This window comes from Cajanus cajan, chromosome 8 (assembly GCF_000230855.2).
Source record: "Cajanus cajan strain Asha chromosome 8, NIPB_CcT2T_4, whole genome shotgun sequence".
NCBI classification, from domain to species: Eukaryota; Viridiplantae; Streptophyta; class Magnoliopsida; order Fabales; family Fabaceae; genus Cajanus; species Cajanus cajan.
The window spans coordinates 6,634,156-6,658,761 of NC_138524.1; the positions used below are offsets into that span (position 1 = coordinate 6,634,156).

Consider the following 24,606-nt stretch of genomic DNA (forward strand, 5'->3'; position numbering starts at 1 on the left):
GACTTTCCTTGATGACATTTGTTTAATACAGGATTCCAATGCTTGCAAGATGATTGGCACAGCTAAAGCAGAAAGAGGCCTATACATTTTCACACAAATAGTCGAGTCTTCTCAATCCTCTGTTTACAGCACCATTTCAGAAAATTTTTCTTGTAATTTTCCTTCTAGTTTGCCCAATTTATGGCACTATAGGTTGGGTCATCCGTGTTTTGATAAAAGTCAAGCAGTCAGTGAAATGTTTCCTTTCATTTATTGTAATAAAAATCACGTTTGTGATATATGTCATATTGCAAAACAAAGAAAGCTGAGTTTTCCTTTAAGTTCTTCCTCTACCAATACAATATTTGAACTGATTCATGCTGATATTTGGGGTCCAGTTTTTGTGATGTCCATACATGGTCACTCTTATTTCCTTACCATAGTGGATGACTACTCTAGACACACTTGGATTTATTTGCTAAAGAATAAGGCAGAAGTGAGACCTTTAATTCAAGCCTTTTGTGCATTGGTGGAAAACCAGTTTCAAACCACAGTCAAAACCATTAGAACTGATAATGGTAAGGAGTTCAAATTTGACCAATTTTATGCTACAAAAGGAATAGTTCACCAAACGAGTTGTGTAGAAACTCCTCAACAAAACTCCATAGACGAAAGAAAACACCAGCATATTCTTAATGTTGCTAGAGCCTTATTATTTCAAGCTAACCTTCCCAAAATATTTTGGTCTTATGCAGTTACGCACTCAGTTTATCTCATCAACAGAATCCCTACACCAGTCTTAGATAACAAGTGCCCTTATCAGCTACTATATAAATGTCTTCCTGACCTGACCCAACTCAAGGTCTTTGGTTCACTTTGTTTCTCCTCCACACTTGTTAGTCATAGGACTAAATTTGATCCTAGAGCCACAAGGTGTATTTTTCTGGGATATAAAAGTGGCACAAAAGGTTATATTGTCTATGATCTCAAGACTAGAGAGCTATCAGTATCTCGGAATGTCGTCTTTCATGAAAATATTTTTCCATATCAATTAAAATCTCCTACCAACGCTACTTCGAATTCTAGTATTCCCTTGCCAACCTTTATTCCTACGGAACCTTTTGATTACACTCAACCACAAACTGAGTCAGAACCTGAAATACCACAAAATCCTCTTCTTGATAGTGAAATAGCAGAAACAGTAACCACGCCACATAATCCTATACCAATACCACAATGTTCAACTAAGAGAATTATAAAGCCCCTTCATATTTACAGGATTATCACTGCAACCTTGTTTCTGCCACTGATGTGCCACATCAATCTTCAAGCAAAGGTAATCTCTATCCTCTTTCTCAAGTGCTTTCCTATGATTGTTTGACACCTTCATATCGGTCTTTTGTTATGAACATCACCACCACACCTGAGCCCACCAGATATTCTGAGGCCGTCAAACATGAATGTTGGAGGATAGCCATGGATCAAGAACTAGAGGCATTGGCAAGAAATAATACTTGGGTCCTGGTTGATAAACCACCTGACAAAAACCTCATTGGTTGCAAATGGGTCTATAAAGTCAAGCACAAACAGGATGGGACAGTAGAACGACACAAGGCAAGGTTGGTTGTGAAGGGTTACACTCAAATAGAAGGCATTGACTTCATGGATACCTTTTCCCCCGTAGCAAAGATGACCACTCTAAGAGTTGTGTTAGCTTTGGCCTCCTCCAAAAATTGGTTCTTACACCAATTAGATGTAGATAATGCTTTCTTACATGCAAACCTAGAAGAAGAAATCTATATGGCTTTACTGCAAGGTCTCTCGACTTCCAAGCCTAACCAGGTCTATTTACTAAAGAAATCTCTCTATGGATTGAAGCAAGCTAGTCGACAGTGGTTCAATACTATCTCACGTGCTCTACAAGTTCTTGGTTATTCTCAAAGTCAAGCTGATCACACCTTATACACCAAGAAGACGGAGAAATCCTTCACCACTTTACTATTATATGTGGATGATGTGCTGTTAGCAGGAAATGACATTTTTGAGATCAATAAGGTCAAGCAGTCTCTTCATGCACAGTTTCGCATTAAAGAACTTGGAGAAGCCAAGTTCTTTTTGGGTTTAGAGATTGCGCGGTCCTCCAAAGGCATAGTGGTTAACCAACGCAAATATGCCTTGGAACTTCTATCAGACTCTGGTCTTCTCTGTTGTAAGCCAGCGACAACACCTATGGATAGCTCAGTCAAGTTGGGAGCTGCTATTGGCGAACCACTCTCTAATATCAGCTCTTATAGAAGATTGATAGGAAGACTTCTTTATCTTACAACTACAAGACCAGACATAACTTTTGTGGTGAATCAACTCAGTCAATTCTTATCTGCTCCAACAGACCGGCATCAAGCAGCTGCTCACAGAGTCCTTCGTTATATTAAAGGCTCACCTGGGTGTGGCCTTTTTTATCCATCATCAAACACTCACAAGCTCACAGCATACAGTGACTCTGACTGGGCTGGTTGCATTGATTCTAGAAAATCAATTACTGGTATTGTTTATACATTGGTTCCTCCTTAATCTCATGGCGGTCGAAGAAGCAAACTACTATAGCAAGGTCTTCATGTGAAGCTGAGTATCGTGCACTTGCTGCAACAGTGTGTGAAGTACAATGGATGTTTTATCTACTGCAGGATTTACAAATTATTGAGCCTTCTCCTGTATCACTCTTCTGCGATAATCGCTCAGCAATCCATATTGCTCGTAATCCCAGCTTCCATGAACGTACAAAACATATTGAGTTGGATTGTCACATTGTTCGGGAGAAGCTCAACCAAGGCCTTATTCATCTTCTGCCTGTCCCTTCAGCACAACAATTGGCTGACATTTACACAAAGCCTCTAACACTTGCACCATTTAGATCTATTTTTTCCAAACTGGGAATGATTGATATACATTCTCCAGTTTGAGGGGGGCTAATACACATGGTCAAATTAGTCAAATTAATTTCCAACTAATTAGCATTTGTTACGGTACCGGTGCCAGCTACTTACTTATCTTTAGCTGCTGTTTATTCTGTTTCCTTATTTTCAGCTCTGTTGCTTCCTTTCCATTTTTAAGTTTCAAGTATATATGTAACCCTTGGCTGGTTCCTCAATTAATAAGATTAATTTTCTATTCATTCAGATTTCAATTGTCAATTTATTAGTTTGAGATGCTATAGTTTTAAAACGATATAATATTTTGATTATAGTAATTAGCAATGAAATGATGACAGTTTCCATCTTTATTTTCTTTTTTCCCTTCAACTTAGATTATTTTAATTTTCTCTTTGGGCTTTCAACCTTCATTTGTCACCTTTATACTATATTAGGCAAATTTATGTGCGTAATTCTTGCTTTGCACCTGTTGGATAGATTATATGTTTTCAAATTCAACTCAAACACCTTTGCACTTTGTTATTATACAAAGACAAAAGCTAATGTCACTTCCCGTTGTGAATTTATTTTAGGTGCATTAATGTATATTTTCAATTGTATGTTTGAAGCAAAATCGTTAATTATAATATGCTATAATTACTTAATTTTTCTATCGATCAAATATTCAAAAACATTTCCTTGTCACCTAATAAAAATCTATGCTCTTGTTGAAAACAAAAAAAAATATGATGTAATATTTAAATTAGCAAAAAAAAATTGTTTTGTATTTAAGTCATTCGTAATGTGAAAAATAAAGTTGTTGGTATGCACATGATAAAATTTTAGAATTCAGTTTTAAAATTAAAAATAAAAGAGAATGACACAAGATAAACTTCTAGAAATAACTATTAGGAGATAATGTGTAGAAAAAATTATATCAAAAAAATATTTTTCATCAATTATTGGTCACGATATATTTTTTTATCAAATTATCAATTTTGCTTATTTTTATCAAAGTATATTTATTAATAAAGCAGACTCGCAAATTTAGAAAATTATTAAAGTTTGGTTTTCGACAATTACTCAACATCACAAACTCAACTCATAAGACACGTGAGTTGAATTATTCGTACACCGACAAACACAATGTAAGTAGAATAGGTTATACACTAATTGTCACGCGAAGACATTGAAGATACATAACTTAAATCATTCATACACCAACAAACGTGTTATTAGTAAAATCAGTTGTAGACCAACTACCACACAAAATCATTGAAGATACATTACTTGAATTGATCATACACCAATAAGTGCAACATGAATAGAATCAATTATATACCAATTGACACGAGAAGACATTGAAGATACTTGACTTGAATTGGTTATACACCGATAAGCATGGCATGAGTAGAATTAGTCGTACACTAACTATCATGCAAAGACATTGAACATACATGACTTGAATCAATCATACACTAACAAGTGCAACATGAGTAGAATCAATCTTATACCGACTGTCACTCGAATACATTGAAGATATATGACTTGAATTAGTCGTACATCAAAAAGTGAACATTAGTAGAATCGTTCATATAATGACTTTCACACGAAGACGTTGAAGTCACATGACTTGAATTGATCATACACTAACAAGTGAGACGTGAGTAAAATCAGTCATACACCAATTGTCGCATAAAGACATTGAAGATACATGACTTAAATTGGTCGTACACTGATAAGCATGATGTGAGTAGAATCAATTGTATACCGACTACCATGCAAAGACATTGAAGATAATTAACATGAATTAGTCGTACACTAATAAACCTAATGATTGGCCATACACCGACTACCACGCGAAGATATTGAAGATACATGGCTTGAATCGATCATTGTTGAGATTTCCGTTGAAGTACTTTTGTTATAATTGAAATTTAGTTTAATTCTATCAACGGTCTCAAACACGGCAAGTATACCGGCCGTTCAAGTAGTAAAAATATCGTATCCACAGGGATTAGAAGGTAAAATAAGCATTTATTGACTATTCGTGACTAAAAAATAATTCCAATTTCATAATTTGTCATGTGAATTCAAAGTTAAGACTATTGGAATGAAAGCTGTAAATAAATATTGGTTTGTGAGTGGAAAGGGTAGAAATGATTTTATGGTTTTGTGAGATTGTGGGGTCAGATTTCACCAAACGTCAAACTAATGAATCCTTAATCTCTTGTTAAATTCATTGCTTAGTCAACCCAATAGTTTACTCAAACCTAATCCCTTAGAGCAAGAGCCTAGATGTGGATATTGAATATCAATCCCTTGAGTACCCAATATCTACATCCGCATTACGGGCTAGGGTTTAAGACTACTAATGGGCTAAGCTCCATTCCTAGATACATTTCCCACTAGGCATTTGTTTCAGAGCTAGTTTCAAGGGTTATTTTCCAATACCCAATGGAACCTATATCATGCAATGAGATTAAATCCAAAGCAAGCATTAAGAATAGAAACATAAACAACAATGAATGAAACAACATGTATATATATCATAAAAACCGTAAGGATTACAATAGAATTCGTTGGTTACATCTAACCCCACAAAAATGGGTGAAACCACTCAACAAAGAGGGTAAATACAAAATAGAGATGGAAGAGGAAGTGAAGAACCGAAGGAAAGATCCGCACACGGACGATCCCAAGCCCTGGGAATCCCTTCCGCAGCTCCTGGAGGCGCCCAATGTGTGAATGGGGGTTTCTCCCCCGAAAATGGCTTCAAATACGAGCTTGGGGAGTCAGATTAGGGTTTCGCGCCCGGCGCATAAGTCTTCGCGCCCGGCGTGGGGCCTTCCAGATACTCTCTGCCTTAGGACAAGCCCGGCGCAATTCACATTACGCCCGGCGCAATGGCTCCCAGAGGTGAGATACTCTGTTTTGCTCGCCTGGCGCGGATCACCTTGCGCCCGGCGCAGAACCTCTTCTCTGCTCCTTATCTTCTTAGATTTCCAATCCTAAGAGTCTTCAACTTTCCACTCTTCCTCAATACCTGCACAAAAAATGAGGTGGATTAAGGTATTGTTAGATGAATTTGGGTTAGTTATATCTGCACACAAAATGAACCAAAAAGAGAACAATTATATTGCAATGGTTCAAAGGATGAGTGGAATTTGTTCAATAAGTCTCATCCAAAAAGAGGTAAAATTGAGACTTAACAACTCCCCCAAACTTAGAACCTTGCTTGTCCTCAAGCAAAAGGTAATTAATCTAGCAGATAACAAGCAATGCAAGTGAGTCAATTTCTACATCCTAGTTTACTTGTATCTTTTTTTTTTTCGCAAGCATGAACCTCAGATGAATTTCCAATCACAATTATTGCAATAAAACATGACAAGGTGCAAACAAAGGTTTCAAAAGAGATCAAAGAGCTGAGAAGAGTAATGACTATCTGTGTATGCATCCTCACTAGGAAAATGTTTCTCTCTATGCACACTAGTGTATCAGGGTGAGTGTTTCTCTCTAGTCTACTACTCACGCCACATAATTCAACTTTGCTCTTCGTTTCCAAATGAAACCAGTGGTAAAACAAATGCAGACACTTATCACAAGGTCTTTATTAGGGCAATCTGGGTCAAGTAGGGTCAAGCGGTAGCAGTTTTATGGTTTTTCAAGGATTGAAGGTGCTATAGCTTAAGAGAGCAAATAAGATTTTACAATGATGTCCCTCTCCATACCCCATTACAACAATTTGGCACATGCCCTTTACCTGATCCAAGCCATTAGCCTTTATGAGATGCATATTTACATTTTTGCATCTTAATATTTTTGTTTTTGTTTTGCTTTGTTTTTCTCTTTTTTTTTTTTTTTTTATTTATTTTGTTTTGTAATGGCTGACCACATACTTTCTTCTTCCCAAAATTTCCCATTCTTCAACTCCCCCAAACTTATTTGATGTCATCAGTTTGCTCTCTTAACCAAAGCAAGGGTTATGGTTAATTTTTCTATGGTTTGGGATAAGTGGAAGGTGTGGTGTTTAGGCTTATGAAGGTATGGGTCAAGTGAAAAGTGGGGATGGCTTTTTGGCTTAGAAGGTTAACAAAATATGGAAATATAAATGCCTTAATCATATAAATGCACAACATAAGCAAACCACCAGGGAAACTCAAGCAAAGTCTATCATGCAACTTAAGTGTAGTTTACTCATTGGTGTTTAGGCTCAAACCTCACCCGGCTATGCATCCACAAACTATCAAACTCAGCTCAGTTCTATGATCAACATTGAAACCCGTATGCAACTAGTCATGAACTAAAGATCTAATGTGACTTGAAAATGTCTAAGGTACACACACCATAAACATCAAGCAAACTATAATCCAGAATCGATCACAAGCAGAACAAGTATCAACAAGATTAAAAACCATGCTAAGGCAGACTATTCACAAAAAGAACCAACAGAGTAATCACCAAAAGAGATAGATATAAAAATAGTTAAAATACTGAAAATAAAAGACAGAAAAATAAATTGCAAGAAACAAAGGCAAACTAAGGTGAGCTCCATCTGCTTCCATCTATGGGGTCTGGTCATCATCATCTTTAGGGGCTGCTCCACCATCAACGGCTCCGTCTGCATCAGCAGCTCCACTCCCCCAAACTTAGGAGCCTGGTCCCCAGGCCAACCAGTATATGCCTGAAAGTCCTAGAAACCAAGAGTGGTCGCGGAGTATAAGCATGAAAAAGAATGGTGAGCACAAAAATGTATACATAGTGATGACCATGCAGTTATAACCAAGATGAAGAACATCCTTAGACCAAAATTAAGCACAACAAACAAACACAAAGAAGCATGATTGAAAATAGATAAACATGGGGTATCAGGAGAGTGCGCGCCGGGCGCGACACAGGCGCGCCGGACTTGTTATCAGTAAAAAAAAATAGAGGTTTCAACTCTGATATCGCGCCGGGCGTGACTGATGTCGCGCTGAGCGCAATTCCAATTGTGCCCGGCGTGGTGGTTCCAGAGACCATAATTCGAGTCTTGCGCTGGGCGCGAGGTAAATCGCGCCGGGCGCGTAACCCTGATATGGTCAGTTTTGCCTAAATTTGCTTTGAAAGGAGGCCTTATAACCACCTGGAAACAGAGTTACCTCATCTCTCACGCTCCAAACAAAATGCACCCTATATTTACTCATTCAAACATGATTCAAACACTTAACAATTAACACAGACAACACATAACACAAACAACATATACCACAAAACATATAACACAAAACACAACACATAATACAAAACAACACTTATAACACAGAACAACATGCAACAAAAATCTAAAACACAGTTCAGATCTCTGGGTTGCCTCCCAGGAAGCGCTTGTTTACTGTCCCGAGCCTGACGGTGACCAACTTGAAGTGCTCTACTCTCCTTCTCCTCCTGTTGCTCTTGTTCCTCCTTGCTTTGTGCTCAATCTCATGATTGCTCAACAATTGCTCAGAGGGATTGGTCAATCTTGTTCATAGTACCTAGCATACAAGAGAAAGTAGAGGACTAGAGCGCCCAGGTCAGCTTCAACAATTCATTGCTACCATAAAATGAAAATAAAAGTTAAAGAATAAGTCACAAATAACTATAAATACTAAATCGCCATTCTAATCCCCGGCAACGGCGCCAAAAACTTGTTGAGATTTCCGTTGAAGTACTTTTGTTATAATTGAAATTTAGTTTAATTCTATCAACGGTCTCAAACACGGCAAGTATACCGGCCGTTCAAGTAGTAAAAATATCGTATCCACAGGGATTAGAAGGTAAAATAAGCATTTATTGACTATTCGTGACTAAAAAATAATTCCAATTTCATAATTTGTCATGTGAATTCAAAGTTAAGACTATTGGAATGAAAGCTGTAAATAAATATTGGTTTGTGAGTGGAAAGGGTAGAAATGATTTTATGGTTTTGTGAGATTGTGGGGTCAGATTTCACCAAACGTCAAACTAATGAATCCTTAATCTCTTGTTAAATTCATTGCTTAGTCAACCCAATAGTTTACTCAAACCTAATCCCTTAGAGCAAGAGCCTAGATGTGGATATTGAATATCAATCCCTTGAGTACCCAATATCTACATCCGCATTACGGGCTAGGGTTTAAGACTACTAATGGGCTAAGCTCCATTCCTAGATACATTTCCCACTAGGCATTTGTTTCAGAGCTAGTTTCAAGGGTTATTTTCCAATACCCAATGGAACCTATATCATGCAATGAGATTAAATCCAAAGCAAGCATTAAGAATAGAAACATAAACAACAATGAATGAAATAACATGTATATATATCATAAAAACCGTAAGGATTACAATAGAATTCGTTGGTTACATCTAACCCCACAAAAATGGGTGAAACCACTCAACAAAGAGGGTAAATACAAAATAGAGATGGAAGAGGAAGTGAAGAACCGAAGGAAAGATCCGCACACGGACGATCCCAAGCCCTGGGAATCCCTTCCGCAGCTCCTGGAGGCGCCCAATGTGTGAATGGGGGTTTCTCCCCCGAAAATGGCTTCAAATACGAGCTTGGGGAGTCAGATTAGGGTTTCGCGCCCGGCGCATAAGTCTTCGCGCCCGGCGTGGGGCCTTCCAGATACTCTCTGCCTTAGGACAAGCCCGGCGCAATTCACATTACGCCCGGCGCAATGGCTCCCAGAGGTGAGATACTCTGTTTTGCTCGCCTGGCGCGGATCACCTTGCGCCCGGCGCAGAACCTCTTCTCTGCTCCTTATCTTCTTAGATTTCCAATCCTAAGAGTCTTCAACTTTCCACTCTTCCTCAATACCTGCACAAAAAATGAGGTGGATTAAGGTATTGTTAGATGAATTTGGGTTAGTTATATCTGCACACAAAATGAACCAAAAAGAGAACAATTATATTGCAATGGTTCAAAGGATGAGTGGAATTTGTTCAATAAGTCTCATCCAAAAAGAGGTAAAATTGAGACTTAACAATCATACACTAACAAGCACGACATGAGTAAAATTGATTGTACACTGACTGCCACGTAAAGACATTAAAGACTCGTTACTTGAATCAATTGTACATCAACAAGGGTGACATGAGTATAATCGATCTATACTGTTTATCACACAAAGACATGTGACTTGAATTGATCGTACACCAACAAGCATGACATTAATAAAATCAGTTGTACATCAAATTCCTAGTGAATACATTGAAGATATGTGACTTGAATCGGTCGTATATTAACAAATGCAGTGTGAGTAAAATCGATTATACACCGACTATCACAAGAAGACATTGAAGACACATAACTTGACTCGGTCATATATTGGCAAGCGTGGCATAAGTAAAATCAATTGTACACCGATTACCATGCAAAGACATTAAAGATACATAATTTGAATCGATCGTACATCAACAAACACGGTGAGACATGACTTCGTCATACACCAACAAGCACGAAAGATTAAAGACCATGACTCTTAACAAATAAATACATGGAGACATTGAATACATGGCATAATTAGCTAACACTAAATGAAAGTTCTTACACAACACAAATTAAATATACCTTAAAAAAATCACCTATAAACTCACATCCGACTCAACAATATATAAACATAGCACTATAGCGAAACATTGAAATGGATAATTAAAGGGTAAACAGCTTTGTTATAAGGCCCCATAAGGCATAAGGTCTATGCCTTTACTACTTAGTTTCTACACCTTTCATGTTTAAGATTGGTGTGGGCAAGTATTCCCTTCCGACCTTTTTCCAAGATGATCTTTATAGAAAGGCTCTATATGTAACGACCCACCCTAGGCCGTCACATCAATAACCAACCAAAATAAAATAATATAAAATAAAGAAAATAGAGCAAAAGCCAGCTACGCTAGAGTGTAATTATACAATAACATATAAATTGTTTCCAAAATATATAATATAATCTTTTATAGCAGAGTCATCATCCTTAGTAAAGTTATACAGTAATCCAAAAAGATAATATAATTACAATGTCATGAAAACATCAAAATAAGACACCCTAGGTGCTGGTCAAGCTCTAAACCTAGCCACTTCTCAAAGCAGCTATCTAAAAGACTCCTTGTTATCCCAAAGTCTCATACCTGATCTGCTCCCCCACATAGTGAGATCATCACAGTCCACATCATGGAAATATAAGGGTTAGCACATATAAAACCAATCATAGTACATCATAATAAAATATCATTAAACAAATATTTATCCACAGTATTTATCCAGACCAACAAGTCATTTCTATTCTAAATTTAAACAAATATATTGTATACACGTCCATGCCAATGTATACATATTTTATGATAATAAAATAATCCATAACCAATGTATACAATTCATACCATATGTATACATATTCCATATCCAAAACAAAGTCACACCACTGTATAATCCATGATGTAACCAACACATCCAAACCAAATGTTGGCCTCAACACCATCCAAACCAAGTGTTGATACGGTGAAACATGTCAGCAACCCATGTCCCACGCCTAACCTCTCATGGAAAATATACAGTTGGATTACGTCGTCACGTAACCCTGGTGGTCATGGCCACTTCATCCATCGGTATGACTCGGCCTTGCCCCCATACCGGTAGCAAATAGAATACTTAAAGGAGTACTTCAGAATCCACCTAACATCTGAAGTGGTTTATCATATAATCTTTGGAAAAGTTCCACATTGGAATCCTCACCATGGGATTCCCAAATTTCATATTTTTCCAAAGATTATATCCTGATCTCACCAAGAGATCTAATCCATACCATAACCTTACTCCTTTAAGTCCTATTTACTTTTCCAAACCACATACACATAATATATTCCATAATTAAACATAACCATAACCATGCCAATTTGTCAATATAATAATAATATAAATAATTAAATATCCAAAACAACCATCAATTAATCCAAATTATATTATGTTAAATGAAAATCTCCACATAAAATAGCATATTAAAATTATATTATTCCTATCATGCTCATACGCACTAGATTAATTTCATAAGCACTACCCTTACTTGTATAAACCTGAACTGAAACTCGGGCAGAACCTCCTCCTCTCTCCTTAAACAAGAACCGAAACTCGGGCAGAACCTCCACCTCTCTCCTTAAGCAAGGACCGAAACTCGGGCAGAATCTCCTCTTCTCCCTCCTCTTTTCTCTCCCCTGGCAGAACCTCCTCTACTGGATTCCTCTTTCTCTCTCCTCTTTTCTTTTCTTTCTCTCTCTCTCTCCCTTCTCTTTCTCTCTCTCTCTTCTCTTTCTCTCTCTCTAAGATTTTCACTTCCCTCAGTATATTTTGTTTCACCCCCCTGGCCCCTATTTATAGGCAACCAGAGTCACCTGGAACGGCCCGTATTGAATTCGGAACGGCCCGTTCCGAATCTTTCAAATGTATGCAAATTTTTAAACTGGAACGGCCCGTTCCAAAATCGGAACGGCCCGTTCCCAAAAAGCAGAACGGCCCGTTCTAAAATCAGAACGGCCCGTTCCGAGACTCATCCAGAACGGCCCGTTCTCCTTCCGGAACGGCCCGTTCTCCCTCCAGAATGGCCCGTTCCAAAGTCAGAACGGCCCGTTCTCCCAGTTGGAACGGCCCGTTTTGGACCCGTTCTCACTAAAAATTGTTAGTATAATTTTTAAGCTTGGAACGACCCGTTTTGCTTTTGGAACGGCCCGTTCCAAGTTTTCAAAACACCCCTTAAATTTTTTTTTTAAAATTGCAAAAATGCCATCAGTAATAAAATTACAAGAATAGCCCTATACCTTTATAAAATTTACGAAAATGCCATTGATAATTAATAAAAAAAAAATGGGTATTACACTATACAAGAAAATGTTTTGACTTAGCCTTTATGTTTTTTTATACTCAAAGTTGGTAGGCAAGTGTACTCTATCGATTTTTTGTCAAGAGAGTCTGATTCAGTGCCTAATTTAGTATCTCAACACTCATACCCTTACTTGTAAAACAATATTTATCCGATTAATAACCTATATCTAACATAAAATTTAATCATTAATAATTTTGATTGATCATCAAATTAAATACAATACCTAATAATAAATAAATTAAATTTTCACAAAATTTTAAAATTCTCAAAGCTTATAAAGGCATAACAATCAATCATAAAATTCTTATTCTAAAATACAGACAAAGAAAATATATCTTTTAAATGTTTCAGAGTTAAACTACATCCGGATTCTTTTTAATGTGTTTTTCATATTAAAAAAAACAAAGAAAAATATTTCTTGGACAATGTGCTAAAATACAAGGGAAGAAATGGAGAAAAGTAATAGATTAACGAGTAAATATATGATGAGAAGAGTATCAGAAAGAAATATAAGGTGCGATTGACCAGAAAAAATATTAAACAATAGAATAGACAAAAAATAGTCAGGGAGAAATATCTTACACAAGAAACATAGGATACCTCCGAAAACAGAAATCTTAAAAGCTCAAAACAACTACATATCTTTAGTCGGCCGATGTCATCTTATTAAATTTTTTGTATCTATGAAAACTAAATTAATTACTCTAGTTGGTCCATGCCATTTTGCTAGCTATTCAAAGTTTCTCGAAGTTATTTTCCAAGAAGATAAAAGACCCCAAAAACAACATTGTTGCCATTAATCTCATTTGTTTTCATAGTCTGCAAAAAGAATTATTTTATAAGTAGGCGCCATGCATTAAAATGGTGACAGTAAGCCAGTAACATAGGTCAGGTTGACAAGGATACGTCATGTTATATAATAGTAACAATTAATTAAAAAAAAAAAAAACATCAATCTCATTACAATAACTGAAGGACATAAAACCATTTCGGTGATCTGAATTCAAAGTTGCATTTTGGGAGGTTTCAGCCAATACCATTTACCGGGTATCTTAAGAAGGTTGTCCAGAAGAAGTAAAAAAATCAAAGAAGGGTTGGTTTAGTTGCGAAGCATGGTCTTGATTGATATCAGGAGAAGCAAAAGGTGTATCAGTTGAAGTATCAGCAGAAACTGCAGCAAGAGAATACACCTGGTCTGTTGTTTTTCCTTCCAAAATGCCAGTTGGGTGCAGAGGAAAGAGATCCAACGTTTCTTGGTTACTGTAGCTCAAGTTACAATCCGAGATTCTCTCTTCGTATACCACCGGGCCATTGAACATGTTTGACATGCCTGTGGGCACAACCTTCTCACATGTGCTCCTCCTAAAACCTACAGGTACAAGCACCTTTGAATGTGGGGGATAAAACCCAATTTCACTCTGTGCCTGAGGTATGAAATATGGGGCACACATTGCTGAAACCATAAACAAATAACTTCGGTTTAAACATAATAAATAACTAAAGAGAAAAAGATGCAACAGTTTGAATTTTGAAAACAAAAGTTTTACGTGTCTATGTGTACTAATGAAAAAATACTTTTGCAAACAAACAAAAGAGTAAAACAGAAAGCTAAAGAAACAGCTGTCTGTCTATCATGATTTGGCATCGCAAAAGTGGAGACAGTGACTTTTAAGATGATTTGAGTCGTTTCATTAATAAAATATACATATTGGTTTTCCTGAGATATTTTTTTTATAATTTTTATTACTTTTCGATTAACACACATACACATACCAAGCTTATGTGCATGAAGAGACGAATCGGCCGGTGATTCAATAATCAAACAGCATTTCATCATTTTAAACCAAAAACAAAATAGTTTTTCTACTTTTCTGTAGTTTTCACTAAAAAATAATCTTGTTTGAGATAGTAAGATCACACTGGTTTATAACAATGCACAAATTAATACCGTGGACTCGAACACAAGAGTACTGATTAATAAGATGCATAAAAGCAAGATAAAATGGATGAACATATAAATATATACATATAGGAATGTATATAATTTGTATGATATATACAGTAATTAATTGAATCAAATAGACAGAAAGTAATGCTATATAGAATAGGTATATTTATTTGGGAAACACTGCAAATAATGAAAGTGTTGGAAAAAGGAATGAACGAACCATTTGGGCAAATTGGCGGAGAAAAAAAAGGCTGGGGCGTATGAAGAAAGCGATTGAAGTAAGCTATGGTTTCTTGCTTCTGCTTCTGTCTCTGCCTGGCCTTGTGATTCTGAAACCAGTAGAAGACATTCTTTCCTTCGATGTGACCATACACCCTGAGTCTAGCAGTAATCTGCTGTATCTCCTCAGCACTCGGAGTCTTTATTCCCTGCTTATACAGATTCTCTAGCATGCTTATTTGCTCTTTTGTAGGGTTCCACCGCGAACTAGGAGGAACACCGTTGGAGCCTCCCATTTCCACCACCTCCACCTCATCGTTATTCTTACTCTCCATCACTTGTTGATTTTAAGGGTTTGGTGATTATTAATTAGGAGTGGTGTTAGTTATATTGTGATGGCTTGTGGAGCACTCTTTTTATAGAGAGGGTAGGGAGTACTAGGGAGAAACAAAATGGTTGAGAGTTGAGAGAGAGGAGGATGATTAACATGCGTATTGTTTTTGGTGCAGAACATCTCTGAAAACATGGCGGTTAGCGGCACAGAGAGAGGCTTAGGTTTCGTCGTCTTCGTTCCAAGACGTGTAGAATTTTTACGAGAAGACAATAATTGCCGAAATGGCCCCCCCTTGCTGCCATTGATTTTGGTGCATACATAGTAGTTTAACCACGCTGTTTAAGATTAACGTTGATTTCTCTCTCTCTCTTTCCTAAGCCCATAATGTCTTGTATCTCGGGAATGACAGAGAGAGAGAGGAACGTAGGTTACGCCATTGAAGGAAAGGAAGGGCATAAGCGTCATTGAGGGAAAAAGACAGCCGGTTGGGTTGTAAGGTGTAGGTGAAGGCTAGGCTTTGGGAATTGAAGTGAGAGCAGATAGGCTCAGAGGAGAGAGATTATTGAATGGTTGAAACGTCTACCTATCTAGCCTGCCTCATGAAGGTGACTGTGAAACTGTCAACTTTCCAATCTTTTAGTGGATACAATTACTTCATCTTAATTATTCTAAAAACATGTAGTACATTGTGCTGGAACTGCCTTCTTTGCCACTGTGTCTTCTCATGCCTCTATTTGTCTGCTAGATAGTGTGGCCCAATTGGACCACCCTTTGTAACATGCTCAACCTGTTCTTACTTGTCTTGCATGTGGTCCAATTTCATCTACTACATAATACATTTTTCTTTTTTCTCTCGTGTCATACAATTGGCATTATTTTTTATTATGAACCTCCAAGAGCCAAAAAAATGTCATGCATGCATGACTAGTGTATATATAGCCATTAAATATTAGTTTACATTGGATAACAGTTCTCGCGTGACGAGTTTTTGTCATGTTGCATCAACCAGCTAGGTTAATAGTAGTTGATTAGCTGTTAATGCGTTTCATTTCACTGTAACAACATTCAACGTGATTACAGTGGGCACCGCATTGCTTTCCCAAAAATAAAAAGAAAAATGTAGTACTGTAGTATATATATTATCAAATATATTTTGAATTAGTTTATGTATGTGGGCAACATACAACTAGAGCAGTAAAACTAAAAAGTACTCTTACAGCTTAGGTGAATCTTCTAACATGTCAAAATGTATAGCCTTTCTCAACAAAGAAAGAGAAACAGAAACTACTCGTGTATTTAAATTAAAATTATACACATGAAGAAACGTATATACTAAATGAGACACTAGAAGAAACGTATATACTAAATGAGACACTAGAAGAAACGTATATACTAAATGAGACACTACGTACTAATACACTCTTGTTTTTAGCACATTTTCTCTCTTTGCTTAAAATTTATGTGATTATTATTAAATAGAGAATGCAAGTATATAACTCAGCGGAACAACCTACGGAATTTCAATAAACAAAAATGTACTTATGTCAGAAACTGTATTACGTTAGTATTTGTTTATGTTTCATTTTTCTTTTGCGAATTATGAACCTATCCACATCTAAGAATCGATATATTATATCCGAATGTCAAAATCAACAGAAAAGAGAGAACGAGTCTAATCAAAGTTCTGGGATCAGTATCTTTTTTCATTGAAGTTGGTGACAAAAAGTTAGATTTGGAATATTTTAGTAACTTATGCTACACTATTACTCCTATTTTTCATTTTTAATAAAGACATGGTATTACAGTTTCCTTATACTCTAATTAATAAACAATGTAGGGGTATATAATAGTATCCGAGAAGGAAAAGAAGTGTAATTAAGAATTCATTTGGCGGAATGTTCTTTTTGTAAGTGAAGTAGGGTAAAAAGGTTAAAAAGCAAATGGATCCTTAAAAGAAGGAAAAGAAAAAGAAGAAGAAGGAACGTAGATGTAACCAGATAAAAGGGTGAAAGAATGCAACATGTGAGGCTGGCAAGGTTGGAAGATGCGTGCTGAGATAGATTACTCGAATTAAGCTGGCGCATGCAGATAACGCAAACACCAAGTTGATGTGTTGGACGTATGCGCCATAAATGTCTCTGCTAGCTGCTACTACCACATAGTAGTAGTATACGGTCAACGAAAACATATATAGGGAAGAAAAGTGGAGCTGATAGGTGAGTGAATGGCTAAGTCCTCATGCTATTCAATTAATTCCTGCACAATAACTGGCCATGCCATGGCTTTTGCGCTGATTATATTGTTCTAGTTGTACTACTATTCAGAATATTGCTAACTTTTTCTATTCTTTTTAATAAGAGTAAGGTTACTGTAAATACTAATAGTAATTAACAAAGATATTGAATACTTTCAACTATATTTAATAACAAAGATATTAAAGATATTATAATATCTTCATTCATTTAGTAAAATTATTTAAAATTACAACATACTGTAATAGCTAATGTTTTATTCATTACTTAAAGTAATTATTAAAAAAAATGTGTATATTTTGAATTTAATATTCTGTTGTAGCATTTAAAATGATTATGAAATAGTTTTGTTGGGAAAATTTAAACTAGTATATGTATTTTTGTATGTTGTTTGTTCCGGTACGTCGTGATATGAAGAGTGGAGAAGTGCCGCCACGTTGCAGTGGCAGCGTGGCCTCGTGAAATGCGGGTGGCAGTGAAGAGAATTGAAGCGCCAATCGTTTGTGCTGGTTTTAGGTCACGAAATTCGATGCAGATTGGTGAAACCATAAACCATGCATGCTCACCTGTGACTGTGAATTCAAGGTACACACTAATAATAATAATTCAACATACCACATAATTTCTCTTCACGATATACTCCTACTACCATGCATTGCTCACTCCTCACAACCGTTAGATGACATGTCAAAATAATGTTTAATTTTAACTTTTTTTTATCAAACAAAACTTAAATAGATAATTAACGTTTTTCAATCACAACTAAAGATATGGATAATATACACTTAGAGAAATATTAACGATACATTATTTTAAGTATATTCTTTTTATTAGTTAAAACTTATTAAAAAAACATAAAATTTGATGAATTTTATATTTTATTTAATTTTTTTTAGTTTAATTATATAATATTTAATAAATTTTAACCAATAAAAATAAGTATATCAAGAAAAATGTGTTAGAGAGTATTACTAACACTTCTCTATACATTTATTTTTAATGGAATATTTTATCATAGAACATGTTACTAACATAAATTAAGAACATATGTTAGAAAGTGTTATTAGTATGATACTAACTTTAATAAGTTTTATTTTTAATCATACTTTTAGTTTTCATTTTCATAAGTTATCTTTTAAAAATATGTTTAAATATACTTGTAGTCTTTGTAATATACTATTTTTTATTTTGATCATTATAAAATTATTTTTTTAAAATCATCCTTGTAAAAAAATAATATTATTTTATTTTATTACTTATTATTTTGTTTTAGTTTTTATAATTTTTTTTATTTTTTATTTTATTTTTTCTCAATATAATATGTGAATAATTTACTCTCTTTTTGGTCTGTACTATTTGTTTTAAAATATTAACTCAAAATGTTATATTCAAACTTTTAAAATTATTTTAATTGTCATTAATTAATGATATATATATATATATATATATATATATATATATATATATATATATATATATATATAAATTAATTAAGATATCTCACCTTAATGCTAATATTGATATGATATATCACATAATATATTTATGAACCGTTAGAGTTGGTCCAATTGTAGCATGCAAAGAGTTCAAAATTTAAACTTATTTATTATTGTTATTATAATTTTTACAAATAAAAAATAACATATTTATGAGTAAATGGTGATAAAAAAAATTGTTATTCATTAAAAATAGAAAATATTGTAAGGCCTATAATCACAATTTGTTGTATTTAAAAAAATATATAAATATTTTAATAAAAAAGTTTATAATAAGCTCTTTGATACACTCTTTAAAATAATACTATTATTGGTCGAAATTTCTTAAAAATTACAAAGTTGTGCAAAGTCTCATTCTTATTGAATCCGAGTAATTAATGATTTTGTAGTTTTTCAGAAATTTTAATAAAAAGGAGTATTGACAACTCGTTTTTTTAGTGCATTTATCCTATTATACTTTTTTATCAGCTAAAAAGTTAACGTTATAAAAAATTGTGCGATGTTTAAGTAAAATTTTTAAATAAAAAGTGAGACTCGTGTAATTCTAAAATTTTGAACAAATTTAGTATGTTAATTAACAGTGAAAAGTGTGTGAAAAATAATAATATATCGGAAAGAATGATGCTATAATTTTTATTTGACTAATTTTTAAACTCATATACATGCACAGAAACACACACAAAGGTACTCAAGAATAATAAAGTTAAACATTGTGATGAGAGGAGAAAGAGAAAATGAAAAGTGAATGACTGAAAAATACATCTATATTATATTATTTTAGAATGGCAAAGCCAATATATATTCAAGGGAAGGAAAATAAAAAATAAATAAAAATAATTAACTATATAAGTCATATAAATCTAATACTAATAAAAGACAACATTGACAATAAGTATATATTAGAAAATGTGTGCTATTATTGCTCACAATTACAAACATCTAACTATTCCTTTAAATTGGACTTTAATAAAGGAAAAACCGTTTTAATTATATTTAAAAATATATTTAGGATTTTTTAAGAAAAAGTATATTTGGATTTTTTCAAATGTAAAGACACGACTTGGGATTATAGCCCTTTGATGAGTTTGTTAAAGCACTTGTAATTGTAACTAGTTATTTAATTATGATAATTTACACTATTTTTATAATTTAATCATTTAATAAAACTATATATATAGTGTGATAATTGTAAGTGTTTTTCTAAAAGAAATGATTTAGTATTTTTTTTTAATAGTTAGAAGAAGGTATTTTCTCTTTGATTTTCTTTAAAGTCTAAATTTAAAGGGTTATTTGGTTCTTTTTATAAGAAATTAATAATCAGTCTAAAATATCTTTTATATTATTTATTTTTTGGACAAGAAATATATATTATTAATTAAAATTATTTCTCTTAATTCAATAAATAATTCTCTAAAATAAGAGTTTTAGAGATAATTTTAAGAAAAATATATAAAATTAAGATAAATATTATCAACTAAATCAATCAACTTTTTTAACTTTAAAAAATTAGATAATTGAGTCTTAAAAAATAGACTCGAGTGAGTAACATCAAAGGAGTACAATAGATAAGTTTAGGGTAAAATAGATACTCTAACTAACTTATATACAAAAACAAACGATAGGCCCAATACACTTTTTCTGAAACATATCCAAGATGATTAATATACTAACTAGAAAAAAAAATTAAATAGTCACTTTGGTCTTTGAATATAAAAGGCACTGTTGTATTAGTTTTTATTATAATTTGACAATCACATTAGTTTAAAATTTTAATATATATATATATAATTAAAATGATAATACTAATATGAATTGAGGAGCCAAAATAAGTGGATATTTACATGAAAATAAATTTATATTCCTTTATTTTTTACTTAAATTAGGTCTCAATAATCAATTTTGATATTTTGAATATGCATCATATCCATAGAGGCATTCTAAAAAAATATATATATTTCAATCCTTGCTAACCATAAATACCACTTGGTTACACATGCTAAAAGAATAAACTCATCTCTCTTGACTTTAAAAATAAATAAATAAATAAATCTCCATGTATCATATAATAAGCCACACCCCAAATAGGAATGACTACCTCACAACACTAAGCATAGAGAAAGGGTAAAACCTGGAAGAAAAGAAAAAGGAGATAGGAAAAAAAATGGTATGTAATCCTTTAGAGACACTTTATAGAAACAATGAAGTTTCAAAGTATGTATCGATATTTCTCTGATATAGAGCAATATTAGAAATTAAGTAACATGTCTATAATCAACCACTATTAGAAGGCCAAAACGGTAGAAGAACTAGAGTTTTCCAAAACATAAATTTAAACACCACTTGCAAAACATAAGTATATTTGAAAAAAAAAAAAAAAAAAAAAAAAAAAAAAAAAAAAACAACAACAACATTGGAACCATCTAGAAACTAGATCTACCTATTAAGTTCCTTTTTTATGTAGGGAAATCGATTAAAGTAAATTTCTAAGCTAAGCAAGAAAGCACTCCACCCACACAAACGAAGCTCGATTTCTACCACTTTCGTTCCTAAACCACCCATCTATGCCACAAAGAGCTCCCCACCATAAAGAACCATATTGAGCCACTTTTTTCCTAGCTAAGGATCAAAGAATCTAAACATTTGTATCTATACCACTTCCATTTGGCTAGCAAACTAATGTTGAAAGTAAACATTTTTTTAACACCTGAGCCTCTATATGATGCTTCAGTTAGAATACTTTATCCTACCAAATTCAAATGATTTTATAATCGACTCATTTTGGTTGAACCTAACTCACGTCTCTGGTCATCAGAACAAGTAGAGTCTTTTTTATTCTTTTCTCTTGGTATCACATATTTGTGTATAACTTCCTACTTTATTTTCCTCATTTGAAAGGGAATCATGAACGTTGATGAACGTTGATGCATCGCATGATGTTCAACCATAAAAAAGAACTTACAAGCCAATATAAATTTGGTCCGTTGTCGAGGATTGAGAATGCATGCATATATTTTTAAAATGTGTTTGTTTTTTTTGTTTAATATTATTGTTAGAGGGTACAAGAGTTAAATTGAGTGTACGAAAGGACGAAGCTTGGGTCAGTACAATTTTTTTTTCCAGTTAATTATTTTACACTTCTTATATAACATATGGCTAAGACCATTTGTATTCTTGCAATGAAGAATAAGAACACTATATTGATTCCTTATAACAATCTCTATTAAAAAAATAAAAAATAAAAATAAAAATCAATGCAATAAGTTTCTTCTAAAACATCATTCTATTTTTTTTTTATCCTGACAATATGTATGCCAGGTGCTATTTTCTTTCCCAACATTTACTATTTTTGAATTTGACTTTTACCATGGCAATATGTCAAGTGCTATATACTATGTAGAAAAAAAGCTAAATATGCCTTAATTTAGCCCCTTCACTGCTAGAAAAAGAAAAAGAGTGTTCCCAATATTTAATCCTAGAATTCCTAACTAATCAAGTCATAGGCATTATTGGAGACAACTTTTAGAATTAGACAGTCCTTTGATATTCTTCCCTAACCTCTCAAATTTATGTATTACTCTTTGATTTAAAAACTTGATAATAAAGATTAAAAAAAATTATCTTGTTATGAAAAAAAAAGATTAAAAAAATTATCTAAATTTTATCCTAAAAGTATTGTTTTTTATAGGCCAGTTGATTCACTCAACTCCTGATATGAGGAAAGTTGAATTGGGCCGACAATTCCAAGTCATAAACCATTTCAAATTGGCTCATGATAAACACACCTCCACTCTCCTATAAGCACACCCCCTTTTAAAAAAAATATATATAAAATATCTAAATTACCCTTAAAAAAAAAAATTCTTAAATTTACACCCCTCCTTCCTCGCACCCCCTTCCTCGCACCCCCTTCCCCGCAAGCAGAACGGGCCGTACTGCAAGTAGAACGGGCCGTACTTCAAGCAGAACGGCCCGTACTGCTTGCAATACGTCCGGTTCTGTTTTCAGTGCTGGCCGTTCTGCAGCAAAACGGGCCGTACTGTTTTCAGTACGCCCCGTTCTGCAAGCAGTACGTCGCGTTCTTCAATCAGTACGGCCCGTTCTGCAAGAAGTACAGGCCGTTCTGCTTGCAGCAAGGGCCGTTCTGGGGCCGTTCTGTTGCAGTACAGGTCACCGCGTCACTTTTAAAATGGCTACCTTATGACTGATTTTAAAACCCCGATTTTAAAAGTTATTTTTGTACTAATCTTTCTTTTCATAGAACAAGTAAGAGTCTTTCTCATACAAAATCACTTGCCGACATTGCGCACCCCTCTTCTTTCTCTTTCTGGCACTCCTCTTCTTCTTCTTCTTACTGTTACGAAAAGTTCTTTCCGGAATTATATAAAAATGTTCCGGAAAATATTTTCCATAATATTAAATTCTTATTCCGAAAAGTATTTTCCGGAAATATTTTGTTATATAATTCCGGAAAGTATTTTCCATAATATTAAAGTTACTATTACGGAAAGTTCTTTCCGGAATTATATGAACAATAATTTCTATTCCGAAAAGTACTTTCCGGAATGCTAATGACTGTAAAAGTACTTTTCGAAATGCTATGACTGTAAAAGAACCTTTCTTATGCTGATTATGGTGGGACTAGTCCTTTTTTTCTATTCAGAATGACTGTAAAAGTATATTGCTTAATAACATTGAGCGGAAAGAGGCTTTGGGAAGAAGAGGGGTGTGAAATGTGGGGTGTGGGGAAAGAGGGTGGGGGAAGGGAGGTGTAAATTTAAGAATTTCATTTTTTTTAAAGGGTAATTTAGACATTTTATATTTTTTTTTTAAAAAGAGGGTGTTTATATGAGAGTGGAGGTGTGTTTATCACCAGCCTTCAAATTGGTTTGACCCCATAAAGGATCTAGCCTAGTTCCACTTTCTAATCCAAACTCTACTATTGACAAAAAAAAAAAAAAAAAGGAGCATAAGACTTAGATACACCACCTTTTTTTATAATTACACCATAAGCCAAAGTATAATTTCCTTTTGAGTTTTAAGACTTTATATTCTCCGAGATTATGATTTTTTTTCTCTCTATAACTTATCACCTGCTGCTAAATCAAGAAGTCCTTTTCTATATGTAAATCTGAAAAATTAAAACACATATCTTGTTTAAAACATGCAATTCACCTTTCAGTCAAAACACATTATTATATCGATAAATATTTATATTCTATGATGTCAAAGCACATCTTGTTATATTGTCAAATAAAAAGTAGTGTTTGAAATGATTACAACAAATATTTATTGAACATAAAAACCAAACAAAACAAATAAACACTTGTACAATACTTTTCAAAATTTGTATTACATAAAAAAAGGTTTATTAACTCAAATGCTCGTACAACATATGACAAATAAACACTTATGGTTAATGTAAAGGCTTTGATTGTGATTTATTTTTGGTATAAAATGTATCTTCTTCATCTTCATGGCATTTCTTCGTCTTCATGGCATGTGTAATATAAAATTATGTATCAGTTGTAATAAAATAAATAAATAAATAAATAATATTGCTAATATTTTAAAAATCATATTAGTTATCAAATTGATCA

General features: G+C 33.9%; 1 protein-coding gene across 1 annotated transcript; it reads right to left on the reverse strand.

Moving 5' to 3' along the window:
* Window positions 1-10,832: 10,832 nt before the first annotated feature.
* LOC109799207 (WUSCHEL-related homeobox 2) lies at window positions 10,833-16,089 on the reverse strand. The gene is made up of 2 exons (XM_020359757.3): window positions 14,929-16,089; window positions 10,833-14,213 (listed from the first exon to the last, which is right to left on the reverse strand). Exons 1-2 carry the CDS (start codon window positions 15,260-15,262, stop codon window positions 13,813-13,815), a joined length of 735 nt encoding a protein of 244 aa, XP_020215346.1. The 5' UTR covers window positions 15,263-16,089; the 3' UTR covers window positions 10,833-13,812.
* Between the last annotated feature and the right edge of the window lie 8,517 nt (window positions 16,090-24,606).